This window comes from Tachyglossus aculeatus, chromosome 1, assembly GCF_015852505.1.
Source record: "Tachyglossus aculeatus isolate mTacAcu1 chromosome 1, mTacAcu1.pri, whole genome shotgun sequence".
Classification (NCBI taxonomy): Eukaryota; Metazoa; Chordata; class Mammalia; order Monotremata; family Tachyglossidae; genus Tachyglossus; species Tachyglossus aculeatus.
The window spans coordinates 106,236,884-106,258,865 of record NC_052066.1 but is presented as its reverse complement, the minus strand read 5'-3'; the positions used below and the strand labels follow the sequence as shown (position 1 = coordinate 106,258,865).

At 43.7% G+C, this 21,982-nt stretch overlaps 1 protein-coding gene across 1 annotated transcript in view; it reads left to right on the top strand.

The window, feature by feature from the left end:
- RALGAPA2 (Ral GTPase activating protein catalytic subunit alpha 2) overlaps positions 1–21,982 on the top strand; it is a 421,002-nt gene that overhangs the window by 368,466 nt on the left and 30,554 nt on the right. The window contains exon 38 of the mRNA XM_038744021.1: positions 21,101–21,222. Coding sequence (XP_038599949.1) covers positions 21,101–21,222 — 122 coding nt within the window. The remainder of the gene's footprint in view (positions 1–21,100; positions 21,223–21,982) is intronic.

Here is a 21,982-nt window from a genome sequence, read left to right as displayed (position 1 = left end):
TAGATTCCCAGGACACACAGATCCAAGAGATGCCTCTTCATACTTTTCCTCATCTCTTTCTATAAAAGTAGAACTCTCGATAGAGTGCATGAAGTTAATTTATCCCCTTGCTGCCTTGGTGTGGGCAAAAGCAGAAAAAGTAATGCTGTATTGCTTTGGGTTTGGTGGATGATTGAAAACTTCAAATGTTTCACTTTCCAGAATCTCTTCATGTTCCATGGATTCTGCATCCCTGAAAAAACTGAAGGCAATCAAAATCTCCACACTGCTGTCACCTGCTGGTTGTGACCCTTTGTTTTTTCTTTTTTTCTGTTTTTTTACTGTTTCTACAGCTTAGATTTATTAGCCATTTTGGTTTACTGGGGAAAAAATAATAATTTGTGAGGAGTATATAATTACCCAGTGGTCACAACCTCACTGCTCCCTGGGGGCAAAACTGATATTTTTTTTAAAAAAGGAAAGCCTTAATTATGCAGTTAGCCAGTAACTAGGGATGAGGCTAAAAAGAATCATTCCAGCATCTCTCAAAAAATACACTTCATAGTATTTAAAATTAAAATAACTTCCGACCAGGAAATGTTTTAAAGCTGTTGAAATGATTCCGAATCATGGTTTGAATGGGCAAAACCAGATGGAAGTTCAGACTTCTTTCTCCCCACTAACAACCCATTTTTCGTATTTCAGAACAGAATATCAAATTCACTCTACATAGGACTTCCTAGTGAGAGCTTTTATCAAAATCAGTGGGATTTTTAATAAAATCAAAAGTCTAGATCAATGTCAGAGGAAAAACATGGCCCTTGATTTCAAAATAAACATTTCCTCATCTTCAGCATACACCAAGGATGGTGGGAACTGCATTGCCATGTCCATCATTGCTCGTTCCACAAATAACTTTGGTCCATTTATTTTCTGAAGAAGCACAGGGATTTTTTACCCTCTTGTTTGGAGGCAGAATCCTAATGGAGGGAGCTGGATGGCATCACTAAACGACATACACCCACGCTTTCTAAAAATCCCAAAGTAAAAATCTCATTAGAAGACTTGAAATTGATGCATTTTGTCTGCATTTTCAATCAGATTAGCACCATAAGGAAACATTGCTTGGTAACAGGTGACCTTCCCCGCTCCCCCTCCACCCACCCCTTATTTATCCCTTGATGATCACCTAGCTTGTGGAACCAGCTAGATAATTACCGAATAGGACCTTCGGCAGCTGTACATACACTGATAAAATGGGACAGTTACATTGTTCTACTGATCTCCGGGGGAAAATGACCGAGGGAATTGTCTTCTGTAATCATCAAATCATCAGGCAGGGGGGAGGAAAAAGAAGCTGCATTCATTCTGGATCCTGTTGGCAAAATGCGGTTTGCCACAGGGGTTGGTGTGACAACAGGTCCCTTTTCAAACTTCCCTGAGAATTTCCACCGGCACCTGCTCTCTTCATCCGTGTGGAGATCCCAGGTGCCCACACGCTGGGGAAATTAGACCTTTGAATGAGAGGATGTGTAGCAGGACGGCTCTTCAAGGTATTTATATTTCCTCGGCTTACTCATTCAAGGTGATGCAATTTATCCATCTGTTACCCCAGCAGACTGCTAAGGGGGAATATACTGGGGAGAGAACCCCACTTTCTGCCCCAGTTGTGGTGGCAATTATTTTTGCAACCAGGAAGCCAGGGTCATAGGTCTTGTTTTCTGATTACTGCTATGTTATCCTCCAGGAGAATGGCTGGCGAATAGATTTAACAATAATAATAATGCTGGCATTTGTTAAGCGCTTACTATGTGCAAAGCACTGTTCTAAGCCCTGGGGAGGTTACAAGGTGAACAGGTTGTCCCACAGGGGGCTCACAGTCTTCACCCTCATTTTACAGATGAGGGAACTGAGGCCCAGAGAAGTGAAGTGACTTGCCCAAAGTCACCCAGCTGACAATTGGCAGAGCCGGGATTTGAACCCATGACCTCTGACTCCAAAGCCCGTGCTGTTTCCGCTGAGCCATGCTGCTTCTCATTATTTGTCACCTATAGGTATGGATCTTGCAGGTTAACAAATATCCCAGCAAATCTGATGAAAAAAACGGGAGATACCTGCCTAAAAGGTCCTGCCTGATGATGAATGCCGATTCATGAGGTACAGACACTGTTTGAGGATCAGATACCTATGGCCGCCGCCCCCCCCCCCCCCCCCAAGTGATTTCAACCAGTGAGGTCCAGTCGGGGTCGTATCTGGGTTGGGTCCAAAAGCCATAATAGAAATTAGGTCCCTGCTTAACCTCAATCAATCAATCAATCGTATTTATTGAGCGCTTACTGTGTGCAGAGCACTGTACTAAACGCTTGGGAAGTACAAGTTGGCAACATATAGAGAAAGTCCCTACCCAACAGTGGGCTCACAGTCTAGAAGGGGGAGACAGAACAAAACCAAACATATTAACAAAATAAAATGAAATAAAATCATTGACCTTGTCCCCAACTTCCAGTTTGGTCGAGCATAATGCCAAAAGGGTCAAGCAAACTAGGGAAAGGCCATGAACCTTGGAGCCATGGCATAAAGATTATGGCACTGACTGAGCATGTAATGAACACCCAGTGTGCTGCTGAACTGAGCACCTACTTTGAGCACACTACTGTGGCTCAGTGGAAAGAGCACAGGCTTAAGAGTCAGAGGTCATGGGTTCAAATCCCAGCTCCACCACTTGTCAGCTGTGTGACTTTGGGCAAGTCACTTAACTTCTCTGGGCCTCAGTTACCTCACTGGAAAATGGGGATTAAGATTGTGAGCCCCACATGGGACAACCAGATCATCTTGTAACCTCCCCAGCACTTAGAACAGTGTTTGGCACATAGTAAGTGCTTAAATACCAAAATTATTATTATTATTATCTACTGTGGGAAAAGCACTGTTCTGAGCACATACTGTGTACACGCTCCTGTCCTTAGCCGCTACTGTGAGGAAAGCAGTGTAATAATAATAATAATAATGATGGCATTTATTAAGCGCTTACTATGTGCAAAGTGCTGTTCTAAGCGCAGGGGAGGTGACAAGGTGATCAGGTTGTCCCACGTGGGGCTCACAGTCTTAATCCCCATTTTACAGATGAGAAACTGAGGCACATAGAAGTTAAGTGACTTGCCCAAAGTCACACAGCTGACAAGTGGTGGAGCTGGGATTTGAACCCATGATCTCTGACTCCAAAGCCTGTGCTCTTTCCACTGAGCCACTCTGCTTCTCATACTGAGAACCTATTTTGTGCAGTGCTGAACTGAGTTTCTACTCTATGCAGAAAACACTGTAGTAGTGATGATAATAATGAGGGCATTTATTAAATGTGCCAAGCACCATCTATAATAATAATGATGATGGCATTTGTAAGTGCTTACCATGTACCGAGCATCATCATCAATCATCATCAATCGTATTTATTGAGCGCTTACTGTGTGCAGAGCACTGTACTAAGCGCTTGGGAAGTACAAATTGGCAACATATAGAGACAGTCCCTACCCAACAGTGGGTTCACAGTCTAAAAGGGCACTGAGCACCGAGCTCAGTGCTCAGCACCAAGCACTGTTTTAAACACTGGGGTAGATACAAGGTAATCACATAGTCCCACGAGGGGCTCACAGTCTTAATCCCCATTTTACAGAGGAGGTAACTGAGGCCCAGAGAAGTCAAGTTACTTGCCCAAAGTCACACAGCTGATCAATGGTGGAGCCAGGATTAGAACTCACAACCCCTGACTCCCACACCTGGGCTCTTTCCACTATGCCATGCTGCTTTTCTGTGCACTGGGGTAGTTAAAAACACCATCAGATAGGACCACCCTTGGTCCAAATAGGGCTCATGAGCAAGGGGGTAAGGGGAAGGGGAGAAGAATTGTTATTTTATGCCCATTCTATAGATGAGGAAACTGAGGCACACGAATTCAGGGACTTGCTTAAAGTCACTCAGTGCCAACTGGCAGAAACTGGGATTCAAATCAGGAAATCCTGACTCCCAGTCTCATACTCTTTCCACTTAGTCTGTCTTCCTAGACTGGATGCTTTTCAAAGCACTGTGCTAACTGCTGTACTCTGAACAAAGTACTTGGGGGAACAGAGCAGAAGTAAAGAGTGTGGTTTCCGCCTTCAAAGGGCTTACAGTCCAGTGGGAAGGTTGAACAGGCACAGATTGCCAACCATAAAATAGGTAATAAAATAAGAGCAAAGAGATAAGATCCCATGTATGTAAGATAGGTAAAGAGTAAGTAAATAACAGAGACCTCTAGTAAATCATAAACAGATGTATGTGAGAATGCTGTAGTGACTGTAAAGGTAATGTGCCAAAAAAGTAAGGATTAATCAAGAAGAGAGGAGGTGGCTTTTAGGAGACTTTGAAGATGGTGAGGGGTATGATTTGGTGGATTTGAGATGAGAGGGTGCTCCTTGCAGGGGAAAGGAACCTATTCTCATCATTGGACTGTAATCAATCAATCGTATTTATTGAGCGTTTACTGTGTGCAGAGCACTGTACTAAGCGCTTGGGAAGTACAAGTTGGCAACACATAGAGACAGTCCCTACCCAATAGTGGGCTCACAGTCTAAAAGTCACAGTCTTAAAGTGTCACAGTCACAGACTAAATAACTGTAAATAACCTTGAAGGCAGGGATCAGTGTCTTTCATTAATACTGTACTCTCACAACTACTCAGTACAATACTCTGCTCACTGTAGATGCTCAATAAATGCTCTGGTGAAGTAAAACTACATTTAATAAGTTTAATGTCCGAAAAGAAATCCAGTATCTGTACTGGGCTGAAATGTGGAAAGTCCCAGAGAATTAAGTGATTTGGGAATTTTATAAAATGTTTCTTTCGGGTGCTATTAGCCCCATTTGCTATTTGTGTAATAAATAGCTTGAAAAATCAGTATAGTTACGTATTCTCAGTAAGGTGATCCTGCAAATATAAGTTTAAACCAGGACATTTTCATGTAAAGGAATAGATTAATTTGTGACTTCAGTCCTTACAAAAGTAGATCCATCAATTGTCTGTGAACATGTGTATATTCATGGAGAGCTGAAAACTTAATAGATCAAGTGGAGAAGCAGCGTGACCTAGGGGATAGAGCACAGGCTTGGGAGTTAGAGGACCTGGGTTCTAATCCCGGCTCTGCCCCTTGTCTGCTGTTTGACTTTGAGCAAGTCACTTCACTTCTCTGTTCCTCAGTTACCTCACCTGTAAAAGGGGGATTAAGGCTGTGATCTCTATGTGGGACATGGACTGTGTCCAACTCAATTAGCTTGTATCTCAGAGGTCATGGGTTCAAATCCCGGCTCCACCTATTGTCAGCTGTGTGACTTTGGGCAAGTCACTTAACTTCTCTTTGCCTCAGTTACCTCATCTGGACAATGGGGATTAAGACTGTGAGCCCTCCATGGGACAACCTGATCACCTTGTACCTCCCCAGCACTTAGAACAGTGCTTTGCACATAGCACTTAATAAATGCCATCATCATTATTATTATTATTATCTACTCCAGCACTTAGTGAAGTGCCTGGCACATAATAAGCACTGAACAAATGCTATAAATCGGTGTTTCTGACCATCAGTATGATGCTTGTTACAGTGAGTGGTTACTGGCATTGAAAATCACCTGTGGAAAAAAATCAATCAATGGTATTTATTGAGCGCTTGCTTTGTGCAGAGCATTGTATTAAACACTTGGAAGACTACAATTCAAAAGGGTTGGTAGACACAATTCCTGCCCTCAAGGGTTTATAATCCAGTTAGGAGGACAGACATTAAAATCAGTTTCTGGTAGGAGAAACAGCAGAGTACAGAGATATGTACATAATAATAATAATGGCATTTATTAAGCACTTATGTGCAAAGCACGGTTCTAAGCGCTGGGGAGGTACAAGGTGATCAGGTTGTCCCATGGAGGGCTCACAGTCTTAATCCCCATTTTATAGATGCGGTAACTGAGGCCCGGAGAAGTGAAGTGACTTGCCCAAAGTCACACAGCTGACAATTGGTGGAGCCAGGATTTGAACCCATGACCTCTGACTCCAAAGCCCGGGCTCTTTCCACTGAGCCACGCTGTTTCTCTTAAGCAGTCTTACATGACTGTTGTGGGGCTGGGGGTGAGGATCAAAGTGCTTTAAGGTAACATGGGGTGGGGAAAGAATCAAAGTGCTTAAGGAGTACAGACCCACACACAACCAGAGCGCACTAAGCCACCACCTTATGGAAACTCTATCTGCAAGTGACAAAGTGCAGGTTTTGAGCGTTCAGAGTAGAGTTTTTCAAGTCTTTGAAATCCCATGCCATTACCAGTCATTTTAACGAAGTCACCTTGGAGACCAAAATACTTTGGTCTTTGCAGGACTGGGGTTTGCCCCGGGCAGAGACAGCCAAATGTGTTGGAAAAAGTTTGTCGGTTTGCCTCGGTCTGAATGGCCCTGATGACCATTTTCTTGACCTCAGAGGACATGCTGACAGAGTTCCTGGAATGGGCCTGGAGAGAACGAAACGTTGTAGGTGACTCCAGAGTCACTGCCCTTTCTGCACAGCAGAATCATCCTCCACTAGGCTGAGGCCCAGCATTACCCCTGCACAGAATCCGGCCAAAATTATATTTTTCTCCAGGAAATTTTCTGCCAAAATACCCTTGATTGTGCAACCATAGTACTGAAGGAGTAAAGCATATGGGTACCAGAGGTTTTAAGTTTTGTTGTTTCTGTTGTTTTATGGTAAAGCTCTTACTCTGTGCCAGGCGTTATGCTGAGTTCTGGGGTAGATACAAGCTAATCAGGTTGGACACACTGTCCGTATCCCATGTGGGGCTGACAGTCTTAATCCCCATTTTACAGATGAGGGAACTGAAGCACAGAGATATTAAGTGACTCGCCTAAGGCCGTCCAGCATACAAGTGGTGGAGCTAGGATTAGAACCCAGGGCCTTCTGACTCCCAGACTGTGCTGTATCCATTAAGCAGTGTGGGTCAGTGGAAAGAGCATGGGCTTTGGAGTCAGAGGTCATGGTTCAAACCCCGGCTCCGCCAATTGTCAGCTGTGTGACTTTGGGCAAGTCACTTAACTTCTCTGTGCCTCAGTTACCTCATCTGCAAAATGGGGATTAAGACTGTGAGCCCCCTGTGGGACAACCTGATCACCTTGTAACCTCCCCAGTGCTTAGAACAGTGCTTTGCACATAGTAAGCACTTAATAAATGCCATTATTATTGTTATTATTAGGCCATGCTACTTCTGGTTCTAAGCTTTGGTGAACAGTGAGGGAGATCCTTGGGTGCAATCATTCATTCATTCATTCATTCAATCGTATTTATTGAGCACTTACTGTGTGCAGAGCACTGTACTAAGCACTTGAGAAGTACAAGTTGGCAACATATAGAGACGGTCCCTACCCAACAGTGGGCTCACAGTCTAGAAGGGGGAGACAGACAACAAAACAAAACATATTAACAAAATAAAATAAATAGAATAAATATGTACAAATAAAATAAATAAATAGAGTAATAAATATGTACAAACATATATACATATATACAGGTGCTGTGGGGAGGGGAAGGAATCAAAGTTAATCAAAGTGCAATCAAAGTTAACCCCTTCCAGCCTTAAGAATATTCCGTTTTCCAACCCACCAAGCTAAAATAAGTAGAATCAGCATTCATGACTACTCAATCAGTGTAAATTGTCATCTCTCTGGGATTTGCCAGGCTGGTCGGTCCGCCGTTCCAAAGCGGGTTTGTCGTACACAACTTTTTTTCCAGCTAGGTTCCTGTTTTCAGTGCCATTTATTGAGGCTGTGTAAACCAGTGAGCCTTGTCAGTACAATCCCCTTTTTGTTTAAGATGGAAACATAATCCTTAGAGCAATAGCTATGTATTATTTTGTCCAATTAGCTACTTAATACAAAATGACAAGCCCGGCTTGATTTCTTCATCTCCCCGGGGAGCATTCGGTGGTGCTAGAATTCCCCCAAACTTCCAGTGGCGATCAGGAGGGAGTGGCGATTTTCGGACTGAGCTGGGGGCATGGTGAATTCTACATCTGTGCGGTTGGGATTCCAGCTCTCGCTCCAGGGGTTGGTCAGTGGTTCAACTGTGTCCATAATGGTCAGGTACTGTCCATCATATGGAGGTGGTTTTCTTAGTTCCTAAATTACTCTCCTTTGGTAAACCCCTAACTTCCCTTAAGGCTCCCAGATGTCATGGCCTAACTCGGGACTGTGATTAATATTTCACTGCAAACTCTCGATCAATTTTAAACTAATTAAAAAGTAATAATAGCCGTCTTCCTCACCAAGCACACCTCATTTCATCTTATTTCATTTTTACCATTTTTCGTAAATCTGCTTAATTTTTCACTCAAGAAATCAACCATAAACCTACCTTTATTAAAATGATGTAGGCCCTAGAGACCTTTGCCTAATTTGTGGGGGCTAGCTAGTATTGGTTATGGATATTGGGATGGTTTTGCTTGACGTGATAGCAGCTAATAACTGTGGCATTTGTTAAGTGCTTACTATGGGCCTAGCACTGTACTAAGCACTGGGGTCGACACAAAATAAGGGTAGATAACAAGATAAAGGAAATTGATCAGTGAACTGTGGAGTTTCTAGGAGCATTTCATTTGTTCGCAGTTTGGATTTTGCGATGCATTTTATAGGGAAAGACCAAAATAATAAATTAGCCAAAGTGAGTACAATTCAGGTCCTTTGAAAAGAAAGGTATTGCTATGAGTTATTCCTTTTTCATGGTAGTCAAAGACAAAGGACACCAGAGAGGAAGTATTTATCTTGAAATCCACAGAGCTCCAGAATCTTCACCTAGTCCAGTGCTTCAGTCCTGAAAGGGGACTAGGGAAATAATGATAACAATAATGATGATGGTATTTGTTAAGCACTTACTATGTGCCAGGCACTGTTCTAAGCGCTGGGGAAAAGACGTGGCAATCAGGGTGTCCCGCGTGGGGCTCACAGTCTTCATCCCCATTTTACAGATGAGGTAACTGAGGCACAGAGAAGTTAAGTGACTTGCCCAAAGTCACACAGCTCATAAGTGGAGGAGCCGAGATGAGAACCCACGACCTCTGATTCCCAAGCCCGTGCTCTTTCCGAGAATGTAGGGAACATTTAAATTCTAAGCTAGTCCTTGCCACGTAACAAAACTGTCTTCTTCACCAGGCACGTCTCATCTCATCTTATTTAGTTTTTACCACTTTTCTTAAATCCGCTTTATTTTTCACTTGAGGAATCAACCATAAATCCACCTTTATTAAATCGATGTAGGCCCTGTAGATCTTTGCCTAATTTGTGGAGGCTAGCTAATATCGGTTATGGATATTGGAATGGTTTCGCTTGAAATGATAGCAGCTAAGGGGATTTAACAGTGTACATGTAAAATACACAGCAACCTTTTTGAAATGGGTTCTGTGGTAAAAGGGACTTGTAACCATAAATAGCTAAAAAAGTCTTTGTATGCAAATAATCCTCCTGAGAAGCGTAGCCTAGTTTCCAGACCTTTCTCTTTCATGCCTCATCCCCATCAGCCTATAGTGAGCTGGGTGGCATATATATCTGGTGTCATTAGACTGTGAGCCCACTGTTGGGTAGGGACTGTCTCTATATGTTGCCAACTTGTACTTCCCAAGCACTTAGTACAGTGCTCTGCACACAGTAAGCGCTCAATAAATACGATTGATTGATTGATTAGCCCCATTCTGGGGAATGAGGGGGACAGGGACATTGGAAAGTCAATTGCCTTTCCAAAACTCCTCAGCGCTGAAGTAAATCAAGAACCGGGTTTTGTGCCCTACAATCTTTGACTCTTACTCCTCTACGCCTTTCATCCTACCAACAGTGTAGAGTTTTAGTTCCTTTACTAGTTCTGTTTTATAAGAACTCCATAAATCTGAAATGACACCAATTAGTAAGTTCTGATTTCTGATTGGGAGTGACGTTTGATTTTGATAGCTCCCCAATAAAATGGACGATCACAACCCAACAAAGAAAGACTCAGGAACAAAGAAATCCGAACCGGTTCTAATCCCGGCTCTGCCACGTGTCTGCTGTGTGACTTGGGCAAGTCACTTTCCTTCTCTGGGCCTCAGTTCCCTTATCTGTAAAGTGAGGATTGAGACTGTGAGCCCCTCGTGGGACAGGGACTGTGTCCAACCCAATCTGCTTGTGTCCTCCCCAGCATTTAGTCCAGTGCCTGGCACTGAGGTACAGTGAAGCGACTTGCCCAAGGTCACACAGCCGAAAAGTGGCAGAGCCGGGATTAAAATCCACGTCCTCTTGCTCCCAGGCTTGTGCCCTCGCCCCCTCCTACCTCACCTCCCTTCTCTCCTTCTCCAGCCCAGCCCGCACACTCCACTCTTCTGCCACTAACCTCCTCACTGGGCCTCATTCTCACCTGTCCCGTCATCCAACCCTGGCCCGCGTCCTTCCTCTAGCCTAAAATGCCCTCCCCCCTCACACCTGCCAAACTAACTCCCTTCCTCCCTTCAAAGCCCTACTGAGAGCTCATCTCCTCCAGGAGGCCTTTCCAGACTGAGCCCTCCTTGTCCCTCTGCTCCTCATTTTAAAGATGAGGGAACCGAGGCCTGGAGAAGTTAAATGACTTATGCAAGTTCACACAGCAGACAAGCGGAGGAGCCGGGATTAGAACCCAGGTCCTTCTGATTCCCAGGCCCTTGCTCTATCAACTAGTAAGTGAGCCCTAAGTGGGACAGGGACTGTGTACAACCCAACTATCAGAGAAGCAGCGTGGCTCAGTGGAAGGAACATGGGCTTGGAAGTCAGAGGTCGTGGATTGTAATCCCGGCTCTGCCACTTGTCAGCTGTGTGACTTTGGGCAAGTCACTTAACTTCTCTGTGCCTCAATTGCCTCATCTTTAAAATGGGGATTAAGACTGTGAACCCCATGTTGGACAACCTGATTACCTTGTACCCCCCAAGCGCTTAGAACAGTGCTTGGCACATAGTAAGTGCTTAACAAATGCCATCGTCATTATTATTATTATCATCTTGTATCTGCCCCAGTGCTTAGAACATAGTAAGTGCTTAAATGTCATTATTAAATAACTATTAGTATTATTAATAATAATAAAAATAAATATTATGTATTGATTAATAGGTTGTAGATGGGATAGGAATGAGGGTAGGGACAGCGTCTTAGTACAACACTATGCACATAGTAGACAAGCAAGCAATACAAATGGTTGGTTGTACAGAATGAATAACTCACTCTCAAGTCTTCCTGGAAATTTTTACTGATGAGAGGCCCTAAGAAGCAGAATTGGACATTTGCTTGCCCTGAACTTTGGAATATGTGGCGCTCACCCCAAGAAGTGAAGAACGCAGAAGAGAAAGCATCCTAATCAAGGTTCCCGTCCTTCACATAATTCATTGGGAGGAACTGAGTGATTTGTAAATTTCTAGTGAAAGTTTCCTCCCAGTCCACTTTACCCGTGGGTTTCATTTGCTTCTAAGCTGTTTAAAGTTTCAATTTCCTCTTTAGGAAAGGACTTGAACACTGAAGTCCAGGTCCTTAGGAAACCTAGCAATTTAATGCTTTTTAAGAAAATCAATTTTTCATTTTGATTTTGTTGAGAGAAGGACAGTTGCTTTTATTGTTAAGGGATCCAGACAGCCTGCCTCCTGGTTTCCTTGAGTTATTCTTAGCCCCATTCATATTGAGGTTTGCTGAATGTTTTCCACTAGATTTGTTTTCAGCCATAGTATCCATTATGAGCACCAGCAAATGAATCCTTAGATTTACAAGCAAAATTGATAACGCAAAATCTCATGCATTTGGTTTCCTTTTTCAGAATATGCATTTAATTTGATTACATCTTTTGGTTGTCATCTCCTTTATAGGTCACCAAGGTATTGTGTCTGCTTTTGAATAATAAATTATTTTGGGCTCAACTGCACCTGGAACTCCCATTTATAGGGACTATCCATATAATTTTTGAAATTATCCAGGATGTGGTGTCCTATGGGGAATAAAGAGCATTCCTGCTGATCATTGGTAGCAGTAGTGGGGCAGAGGAGTGCTCCCAAAAGGAAAATTATTCAAAAACTAAGACTAAAATTAAGGAAAATAAAAATAAATTCCAAAGTCAATGATATTTCATATTTAGAATTTTAGGTTTTAATCACCTGCTGTCTTTTCCTTTGACTGAATTTTGGAAGACTTAGTCTTGCTTGAAGTTTTTGTTGTCTTTGAAATGAAAGTGCTGTCCCTGCAGATAAAGTTCCAGCAATTTCTCTTCAAAACCCGTTTTAAGGCTCAGACTTGGACTTTTTTCTCTTGACTGTATTTTGCATTTGAGGAAAAAAAAAATGTGTCCCCAAAGCAGAATTTCTAGAAAACGAAAAGCATTTTCAACTAAATTCTGAATGTTGTGGATTGGAATAATTGTACAATTGAAACGATTTAATGTACCCCCAGAAATCTTCACCTGGCATATCATTTTTCAATCAGACTTACAGTTCATTCATTCAATCGTATTTATTGAGTGCTTACTGTGTGCTCTGCAGAGCACTGTACTAACTTGAGTAGCACCTTATTTTTCATGGCATCAAACTCATCCAATACTATTGATTAATGTATCCAATGCCTAGTGTGTAGCAAGTAGCATATTCAACATTGGAAAACAGAGGTAAAAGACACAGTACTTATCTTCAAGGAGGTTACATTCTCACAGAAGGAGACCATCACAAAATGAATTTACAGTAGGGGGAAAAAGAGAATGGAAAGATTGCTAAGTAAGTGCTCAGATAGTAAAGTACTACATTAATGTTTACATAAGTGCTATAGGTGACTGAGCAAATGAGTGCTGAAGTAGCATGTCCTAGTGGAAAGAGCCCAGGCCTCGGAGTCAGAGGACCTGGGTTCTAATTCTGCCTCCACCACTTACCTGCTGCATGACCTTGGGCAAGTCACTTCATTTTGTGCCTCAGTTCCCTCACCTGCAAAATGGGGACTCAATACCTGTTCTCCCTCCTACTTAGAATGTGAGCCCCATGTGGGACCTGATTATCTTGTATTTACTCCAGCCCCTAGCAGTACTTTGCACATAATGTGTGCTTAACAAATACCAGTATTATTATTATTCATTCATTCATTCAATTGTATTTATTGAGTGCTTACTGTGTGCAGAACACTGTACTAAGTGCTCGGAAAGTACAATTTGGCAACACATAGTGACAATCCCTAGCCAACAATGGGCTCACAGTCTAGAAGCGGGGAGACAGGCAACAAAACAAGTAGACAGGCATCAGTAAAATCAATATAAATAGATAGAATTATAGCTATACACACATCATTAGAGAAGCAGTGTGGCGCAATGGAAAGAGCTCGGGCTTTGGAGTCAGAGGTCATGATTCAAATCCCGGCTCCACCAATTGTCAGCTGTGTGACTTTGGGCAAGTCACTTCACTTCTCTGGGCCTCAGTTACCGCATCTGTAAAATGGGGATTAAGACTGTGAGCCCCCCCATGGGACAACCTGATCACCTTGTAACCTAGCCAGTGCTTAGTACAGTGCTTTGCACATAATAAGTGCTTAATAAATGCCATCGTAATTATTATTATTATTAACATAATAAAGAGAATAATAAATATGTACATATACACAAGTGCTGTGGGGCGGGGAGGGAGACAGAGCAGAGGGAGGGAGTCGGGGTGATGGGGAGGGTAGGAGGAACAGAGGAAAAGGAGGGCTCAGTCTGGGAAGGGTTCCTGGAGGAGGTTGTTGTTGTTGTTGTTGTTGTTGTTGTTGGGAAGAAAGGACCAAGTGGAAGAAAATGAATCAGTGAAGGACTCTTAATGCAGGTGGGATTTCAGGAGGGCTTTAAAAATGGAGAGAGCTTTGATCCTGGAAGATTGGAAAGGAGAGAGGAATGGGGGGCATTCCAGACAAGGTGGGGGCCAGGGGATGGGAGTCCAAGAAGGGTGGAGAGGGAGGGAGGAAGGGAGGGACCAGCAAAAGGGAGTAGTGAGTTAAGGGGCCCGATAAGGAGAGAGTTAGTAAACAACCTTTAAGCCAGCGGTCAGGAATTTTTTTCTTGAGGCAGAGGGAAATAAGTAATCCCTTCAGGTTTTTTGAGGAGAGAGATGTGAACAGAAGGCCTTTAGAAAGATCATTAGGGCTGCGTAGTGTGACACAGACTGAAGATGGGAAAGGTTGGAGCCAGGGAAACCAGCGAGAAGACCGAATCACTCATCTAATTTGGAAGTCAATCAATCATTCATGTTTACTGAGCACTTACTGTGGGCAGAGAACTGCCTAAGCACTTGGCAGAGTACAGTGGAACAGAGTTGGTAGACACATTCCCTGCCCACAGCGAGCTCACAGTCCAGAGGAAGGGACCAGAACTTAAACCAGAATGGGGACAAAAATCACAAGATGCCTCAAAACAGCGTTATTCCACCTGCTAAATAGAAAGCAGAAAACCTCCAACTGACTGCACAAATTGGAGGAGCATGCACAAATGAAAACTGAAATTGCTTCTATGGGTTTTGAAAGACATTTTAAGTATAAGAATAGAATTGTACAGTTACTGATTAATAAAGTTCATGTTTAAAGGCTAAAACAGTTTAGTTAATTGCACAAACCCTAAGAGCACTGACAGAAAACTGTTTCATAGTTACAAAGTTGGGTTGTCATTCTCAGCTTGATCATAGAATGATTATAATTGTTACCCAGTGTAAGCAGCGTGGTCTAGTGAATACAGCATGGGCCTAGGGGTCAGAAGGTCATGGGTTCTAATTCCGGCTTCTCTATTTGTCAGCTTTGTGGCCTTGGGCAAGTCACTTCACTTCTCTGTGCCTCAGTTACCTCATCTGTAAAACGGGGATTAAGACTGTGAGCTCTGTGTCGAACGGGGATTGTGTTCAATCTGATTTGCTCATATACACCCCAGCAATTAGTAAGGTGCCGGACACACAGCAGAAGCAGAAGCAGCATAGTAGAAGCGTGACACATTGACAGAAGCAGCATGGCTTAGTGGAAAGAGCCCAGGCTTGGGAGTCAGAGGTCGTGGGTTCTAATCCCGGCTCCGCCACTTGTCAGCTGGGTGACTCTGGGCAAGTCACTTCACTTTTCTGTGCCTCAATTACCTCATCTGCAAAATGGGGATGAAGACTGTGAGCCCCACAGGGGACAACCTGATTACCTTGTATCTACCCCAGCACTTAGAACAGTGCTTGGCACATGGTAGGTGCTTAACAAATACCATCATTATTATTGTTGTTATTATTATTATAGTAAACACTTAAGAAATACCGTAATTATTATTATTATTTATTATTAAATGTGGAAATGCTTCTGCACCTTCGGCACAAACACTCCAACTCTCGAGAGAGGAATTATGTCCAAAACATTATCTGCAGGACGGTGTCCTTGGGACATTGGGAACTCTCCACCTGGCTTTTGGATAAGTTAGAGAAGACACCTGGTGATCAGAGGGAACGGAGAAAAAGATAAAAGAACCAAAATAGAAAACTCCACCTTGCTGTCCCTCTCCATCCTCTCCCACAGTCTTCAAAGCCCAGGTAGTGTGGTGGCCAGGTAGTGCAATACAGTCAGCATTGACCCTACTTACCTGAGAATAGTTGGGAATAATATGAACCAAATCAACATACGTCCAAGAAAATCTTTTTGAAACCTACTTTTAGTTGTGTAAAAACAAGGCCATTCCCATTAGGCTGGAACCCGCCATAGTTGGTGTTGTCAATTTGCCGTATCCTGCCTCAGTTACCATATCAGCCTCCTCATTGACCTCTTTCCTACCTCTCCTAACTCCATTTGACTCTGCTGCCTGCATCAGTTTTCTAAAAATAATAGTTCAGTCCACATCTCTGTATTCCTCAAAAACCTCCAATGGTTGCCCATCCATCTTCACATCAAACAGAAACCCCTCCCTTCCTACCTGACTTCACCAATTTCCCATACAACCCAGCCTGCACACTTAGCTCCTTCAACGCCAATCTGCTCACCGCACCTGGGTCTCATCCATCTCACCAGCAACCTCTCTCTCTGGCCTGGAATTCCCTCCCCTTCCATATCCAGCAGACTATCACTCTCCACTAATTGTCAGCTGTGTGACCTTGGGCAAGTCACTTAACTTCTCTGTGCCTCAGTTACCTCATCTGTAAAATGGGGATTGACTGTGAGCCCCACGGGGGACAACCTGATCACCTTGTAACCAACCAGCACTTAGAACAGTGCTTTGCACATAGTAAGTGCTTAATAAATGCCATTATTATTATTATTATTATTCAAAGCCTTATGAAAATCACTTCTCCTCCAAGAGGTCTTCCCTGACTGAACCCTCATACCTTCACTTATGTACCTTCCCTTCTGCATTGCCTGTGCATTTGGGTCTGTACATGTATTACGTGTGAAGCAGCATGGCTCAGTGGAAAGAGCAGGGGCTTTGGAGTCAGAGTTCACAGGTTCAAATCCCAGCTCTGCCAATTGTCGGCTGTGTGACTTTGGGCAAGTTACTTAACTTCTCTGTGCCTCAGTTACCTCATCTGAAAAAAGGGGATTAAGACTGTGAGGCCCCTGTGGGGCAACCTGATCACCTTGTAAACTCCCCAGCGCTTAGAACAGTGCTTTGCACATAGTAAGTGCTTAATAAATGCCATCATTATCATTATTATTATGCATTTTAATTCTTTTCCCACCATCCCCATGACCCTTAAGCATTTTGATACCCACCCATCTTTAGCCCCACAGCTCTTACATGTGCATCCATATAGTAATAATGATAATAATGATGGCATTTGTTAAGCGCTGACTATGTGTGAAGCACTGTTCTAAGCGCTGGGGTGGATACAAGGTGATCAGGTTGTCCCACGTGAGGCTCACAGTCTTAATCCCCATTTTACAGATAAGGTAACTGAGGCACAGAAAAGTGAAGTGACTTACCCAAAGTCACACAGCTGACAAGCGGCAGAGCCGGGATTAGAAACCATGACCTCTGACTCCCAAGCCCGGGCTGTTTCCCCTGAGCCATGCTACTTATACACTGCCATCTCTCCTACCTATAATTGATTTTAATGTCTGTCTCCCCAACGAGACTGTAAGCTCCTTGAGGACGGGAATCGTTTCTACCAATCTTTTGTATTGTTCTCTCCCAAGCAGTGAGTATGGTACTCTTCACGGAGTAAGTGTTCAGTAAATACCACTGATTGATTGAAACTAACTTCATGCTCTTCAATATTTTGGAAAAGGCTTTTGTTAGCACCTACAATGATTTCTCCGATTCTCATTGAATATCAGTAATTCTATCATACTCCCCCAGACACTTATCACAGTGCTCTGCACCCAGTAGGTATTTAATAAATGATTGATTGGAGCCCCCTCCCCTTTCAAGTCTGCCAGATCATAGCTCTCTCCATCTTTAAAGCCCTTTGGAAATTCTACCTCCTCCAGGAGGCTTTCCCCAATAATGTTTTTCTTCTCCCAAGTCATGTCCCCCAAAGTACCACCACCTCAGCACTTTTGCACGGCCGTCATAATCACCCAAAGCATGTCTGTTCATTTAGGCTTACTTACTCTACTGTTTAAGCATGTATTAATCCACATATCCATTTTCTATTCTCTTATTCCCTTGTGGGTCTCCCCCGCTTGAGGGCAGGCATCATGCCTCCTAACTCTAGTACACTCTCTTATGTGCTTAGTACAGTGCTCTGTACACTGTAGGTACTCAATAAATACTAGAGAGATGATGTAATGAGATGCATTTCTAGCTTTTTGTAGATGATAGTTTAAAATTGCACTTTGCCATTGCTGCAATAATTTCCATTTTGGCTGTAATGAAAAGAGCATTTAGACCTAGTTTCTTACCTTTTTGTAAATATGTTTTACTTTTTAAAAAAAGAGTCGAAGTGCCCTGTGGATGTTTAATTAGCCAACAACTGATGTCACTGTTTTAACTGCTCCAAAGCTTCCTTATCCAGGGAAACAAATGAAAAGATCTGGGGCTCCAGTCAACCTACCTGCTATTTGCCCCGGATGACAGGTGCTAGAGTGGCATTTGTTTTCTCTTAGTCATTTCGTTTATGGCCTAGACCATAGGTGACAAGGAAATGACTGATGGTCCTACCCATTCTCCATTGCTCATTTCCGTAAACCGCAGGTTCCCAGTGAAGCTTCGGAGCTGCCAGCAGCCCGGGGAAGCCTCAGGTGGAGTGGTATAGCACGCGCGCAGAGACCGAAGCGGATGAATAATAGGAGACGTGACCCTTGCACGGAATCCGCATTCTTTTCCTCAAGGGTCAGATTCACACCCACACTGAGCAGAAAATCCATATCCCGTTTTTATGCCTCTGGAGTGGCCGTTCAGATCTCTTACCATGCCGGGGCTTATAAGCTGAGCCCAGGCGGGTCTCATTGTGTGTCCAAATTGATGTGTCGTTATTTGTTGGGTCTTTGTCCCGCAAGAAGGGCTTTGCCCTGGTGAATGGCAGTTGGGACGGGGGTCCCCTCTCGCGGCATTTGCATCGAGCCGTCAGCTCGATTAGCGGTGGGAGCCACTCTTCCACTCTCGTCCACTCAGATCTAGGAAACGGCCTAGGGACTTCTCGTCAGGTCAGCGGTTGTGCGGTGCCTTGTGGGTTTCTGTGTGTGACGTGCGAGGCCTTTCATTAAACAGCAGGATATTATTAGGCCTCTCCTGGAAAGCTTTTCTAGTGCGTCTGCCTTGTTTGAACGGGGCCCGTAAGCAGGCAGCAGCCTAGCGGGGTGAGCAATGAATTGAGAGTTGAGGGCAGGCCCATAGAGGTCCTCAGGCTCAGGTGGTTGTGAGCCATAAGTTTAGCTTAGCTCTTTCAGCAATTTGTCACGCCTTGGTCTGCTCCTGCTGCGCCAGCACGTGCCAGCTTAGCGTCAGAGTGCCTGTTGGCCAGACGGCCACTCAGGCCGAACATCCTGCTGTTAACAGGACCAGCGGCTCGCTGTGGCAGTGGGGAAGACAGAGCCTTGGCAACAGCCGAGGACTGTGCAGAATAAACATGTTCGTAATGAGATGTGAATGGCATCAGTCAGTCCCTTTAGAATAGGGGCTAAGTGTGTGCCTCCTCGCTGTCCCCGCTTAGGAAGTTTGGCAGCCTGTTCATTAATAACGAGAGTCATCAGGAGTTCAGCCGATCAGGGTGAAACAGCTCCAAGCACACCCTTCCCGGTACTTGGGTTGTCAAGATTGTTTTGTCCTCTGGTTCTGGCGGGGGGAATTGGGCCCATCACCGATTGTCCTCTTCGAAAAGCGCAGGATTTTTTTAATGCTATTCATTAATAATAATAACAATGGTGCTTGTTAAGCACTTACTACGTGCAAAGCACCGTTCTAAGCACTGGGGAAGTTACGAGGTGATCAGGTTGTTCCACGGGGGGCTCACAGTTTTTAATCCCCATTTTACAGATGAGGTAACTGAGGCACAGAGAAGTTAGGAGACTTGCCCAAAGTCACACAGCTGACAGTTGGTGGACTTAGGATTTGAACCCATCACCTCTGACTCCAAAGCCCGTGCACTTTCCACTGAGCCACGCTGCTTCTCCAGTAAGCACTTACTAGGTGCCAGGTACCGTACTAAGCACTTGGCTTTGTACTAAGCACTGGATTCATTTTAATTGCACCGTTTCCTCAAGAAGACGTTTTGGAGAGTCCAGCCCGCCCTCCCACCCACCCAACTCGCCTGTGTTAGCATCACAATTCTTCCTTAAATATTATTCCTTTGATGAGATCATGAGAGGACTGTGCAGGCCCCTTCGGGATGGAAAATCAAGGGGTCCCTTGCTCGGCAAGTCAGGGGTCTCCCAACATTTTTCTTGCCCGGAATACTTTTGAAGGTATAAGGGAAGGGCCCACTTACAGTGGTGCTAGAGCCCCCAAACTCAAAACAAGTCGTTTTGTCCCTTGCAAAATCTCCAGGGGATTGATGCTGTTGTTCCCCCTCTGAGCAGCCCTAAAGATTTCTAGTTGACTAAAACAGAAAGAAGGAACTTTGGGGTTTGTTGTTGTTAATGAGGAGAGGGTCAATTCCCCGAGTCCTGGACGAGGGTCAGCCTTCCACTGGAGATCTGTTCCTGACATTAGCCTGGTCCTGGGAGTGTGTGATTCACCTTCTGAGAAAACAGAAGCTGCACACAAAGGGAAAAGATTTGCTTTCTACTGTGTGAAAAGCCGCCACAAGCAGGGGTCCCATTAAGACAGCTGGAAAGTTGCTTCAGCTTGTTACGCTTGTAAGTGTTATTGGTAGCTGGTTTTTGATTACACATTTGAATGCTGTGTGTTCCAGGTTTCCACATTTTAATTAAAAGGAGATGGTCTTGTTTTCACTTGCTTCGTGGTCTGTATTTCTTAAACCGTATTACATGCAAGGTCTTATTTTCTAGGCCCTGGATTTGTGGATTATGGCAGCTAAAACTCCTCAGATACACCGCAGGAGGAATTCTCTTCAGTTTTTAACAAGTGACGGTACCAGTACCATTTGCAGAACCCGTTGATTATTTCTAAAAGGCTTAAAAGAAGAAAATGAGTAAAATGCAGTATTGGGCATAGGAACTAAAAATATCAGCACTCTGTTGGGGTGATTGCATTTGACCGACTGGCTTACCAAAATATTTTTTATCGCTGTGGGCAGGGATCGTACCTACCAACTCCGTTATGTTGTACTCTGCAGAACACTGTACGTGGTACATGGTAAATGCCCAGTAAATACTATTGATTGATTGATGAATCAATATACATGACGTTTGTATTTTTTCCTTTGAACTATCAGGGGTAGCCTAGATTTTATTGTCATTCTTATTTCTTTTCTGTCTCTTCTTTTTAGTGGTCCTGAGGTTGACACAACAGTTACTGTTTGAAACTTGGCAGATCTCTGTAACAGAATTTTATTCTTGGTTTTAGCTGACTGGACTACGTCTAAGGGATATTGAATCCAGAGGGAACGGCAGAAATTACAAGGCATCTCTCTTCAATATCAGTTCTTTACTTGTCTGAATTATTTATAGAGATTGAGCCATTAGTAGTCTTGGACATTGCACGAGGCTTTCCTTAACAGACTCTTGCAGTTATGAAGAACGCGCTGTGTATCTTGAAGCAATAATCCAGAATCACAGAGAAGTAATGACATTTGAGGATTTTGCTGCTCAAGTCTTTTCTCCCTCTCCCAGCTACTCCCTTAGTGGAACGGGTGAGTGTCTCTTCGTATTCTTCTCTGGAGCAGAAAGAAGCATTTGAGCGGCAGATGTACACCTGTTTTTCGTAGATAAATGCTTGCAAATTTAAGGAGAGCCTTCTCCCCCTGAATCAACTAATGAATATCAAAAGGAATGATGACATTCATTTTAATTTGTTTTGCATCCGAGCTGTTCACTCAGTCCCTTTCTTCAGCTATCCTGTTAACCTCCGAATCTAGCAGGGTTAATGAACTTTCTCTCAGTAATGTGCTTGGGTTCATTCAAGACTGTGGGTTTCTTGCTGAGCTGGGAATATGTTGTTCAAAAGCCATGCCTGAATCACTGCTTACTTATCGAAAAATAGTTCCTCACAGTAGAAGCCGTTGCTACTAATGCTAAACGGGGATTATGCTGCTGAGATACCCGGGTCAGGGATTAATGCAAAAGAAATGTAAGGACAGTGTTCCTTTGGCAAATCATAACAGCAGTGCAGTGTGTGAACATTTTCTCTGGAGTGGTTTGTATGCATATGGCGAAACTACAAACCCTAACAGCACCTGGTCTGGAGCTGCTTTTGGAAACTCTCCCCTAGTCCTTATCAGTTGTTAGCCCCGGTGAAATATAGAGAGATCTACATGAAACTCTGTGCGTTACTCCTCGCTTTAAATTGATGTTCTGGTTTTTCCTCAAAATTAAAAAGTTAAAAAAAAATTAAAATTAGCACTGCTCCACGGCCTTGTTTAATGGTTATGGGGGTTTTGATTTTTAATAGTA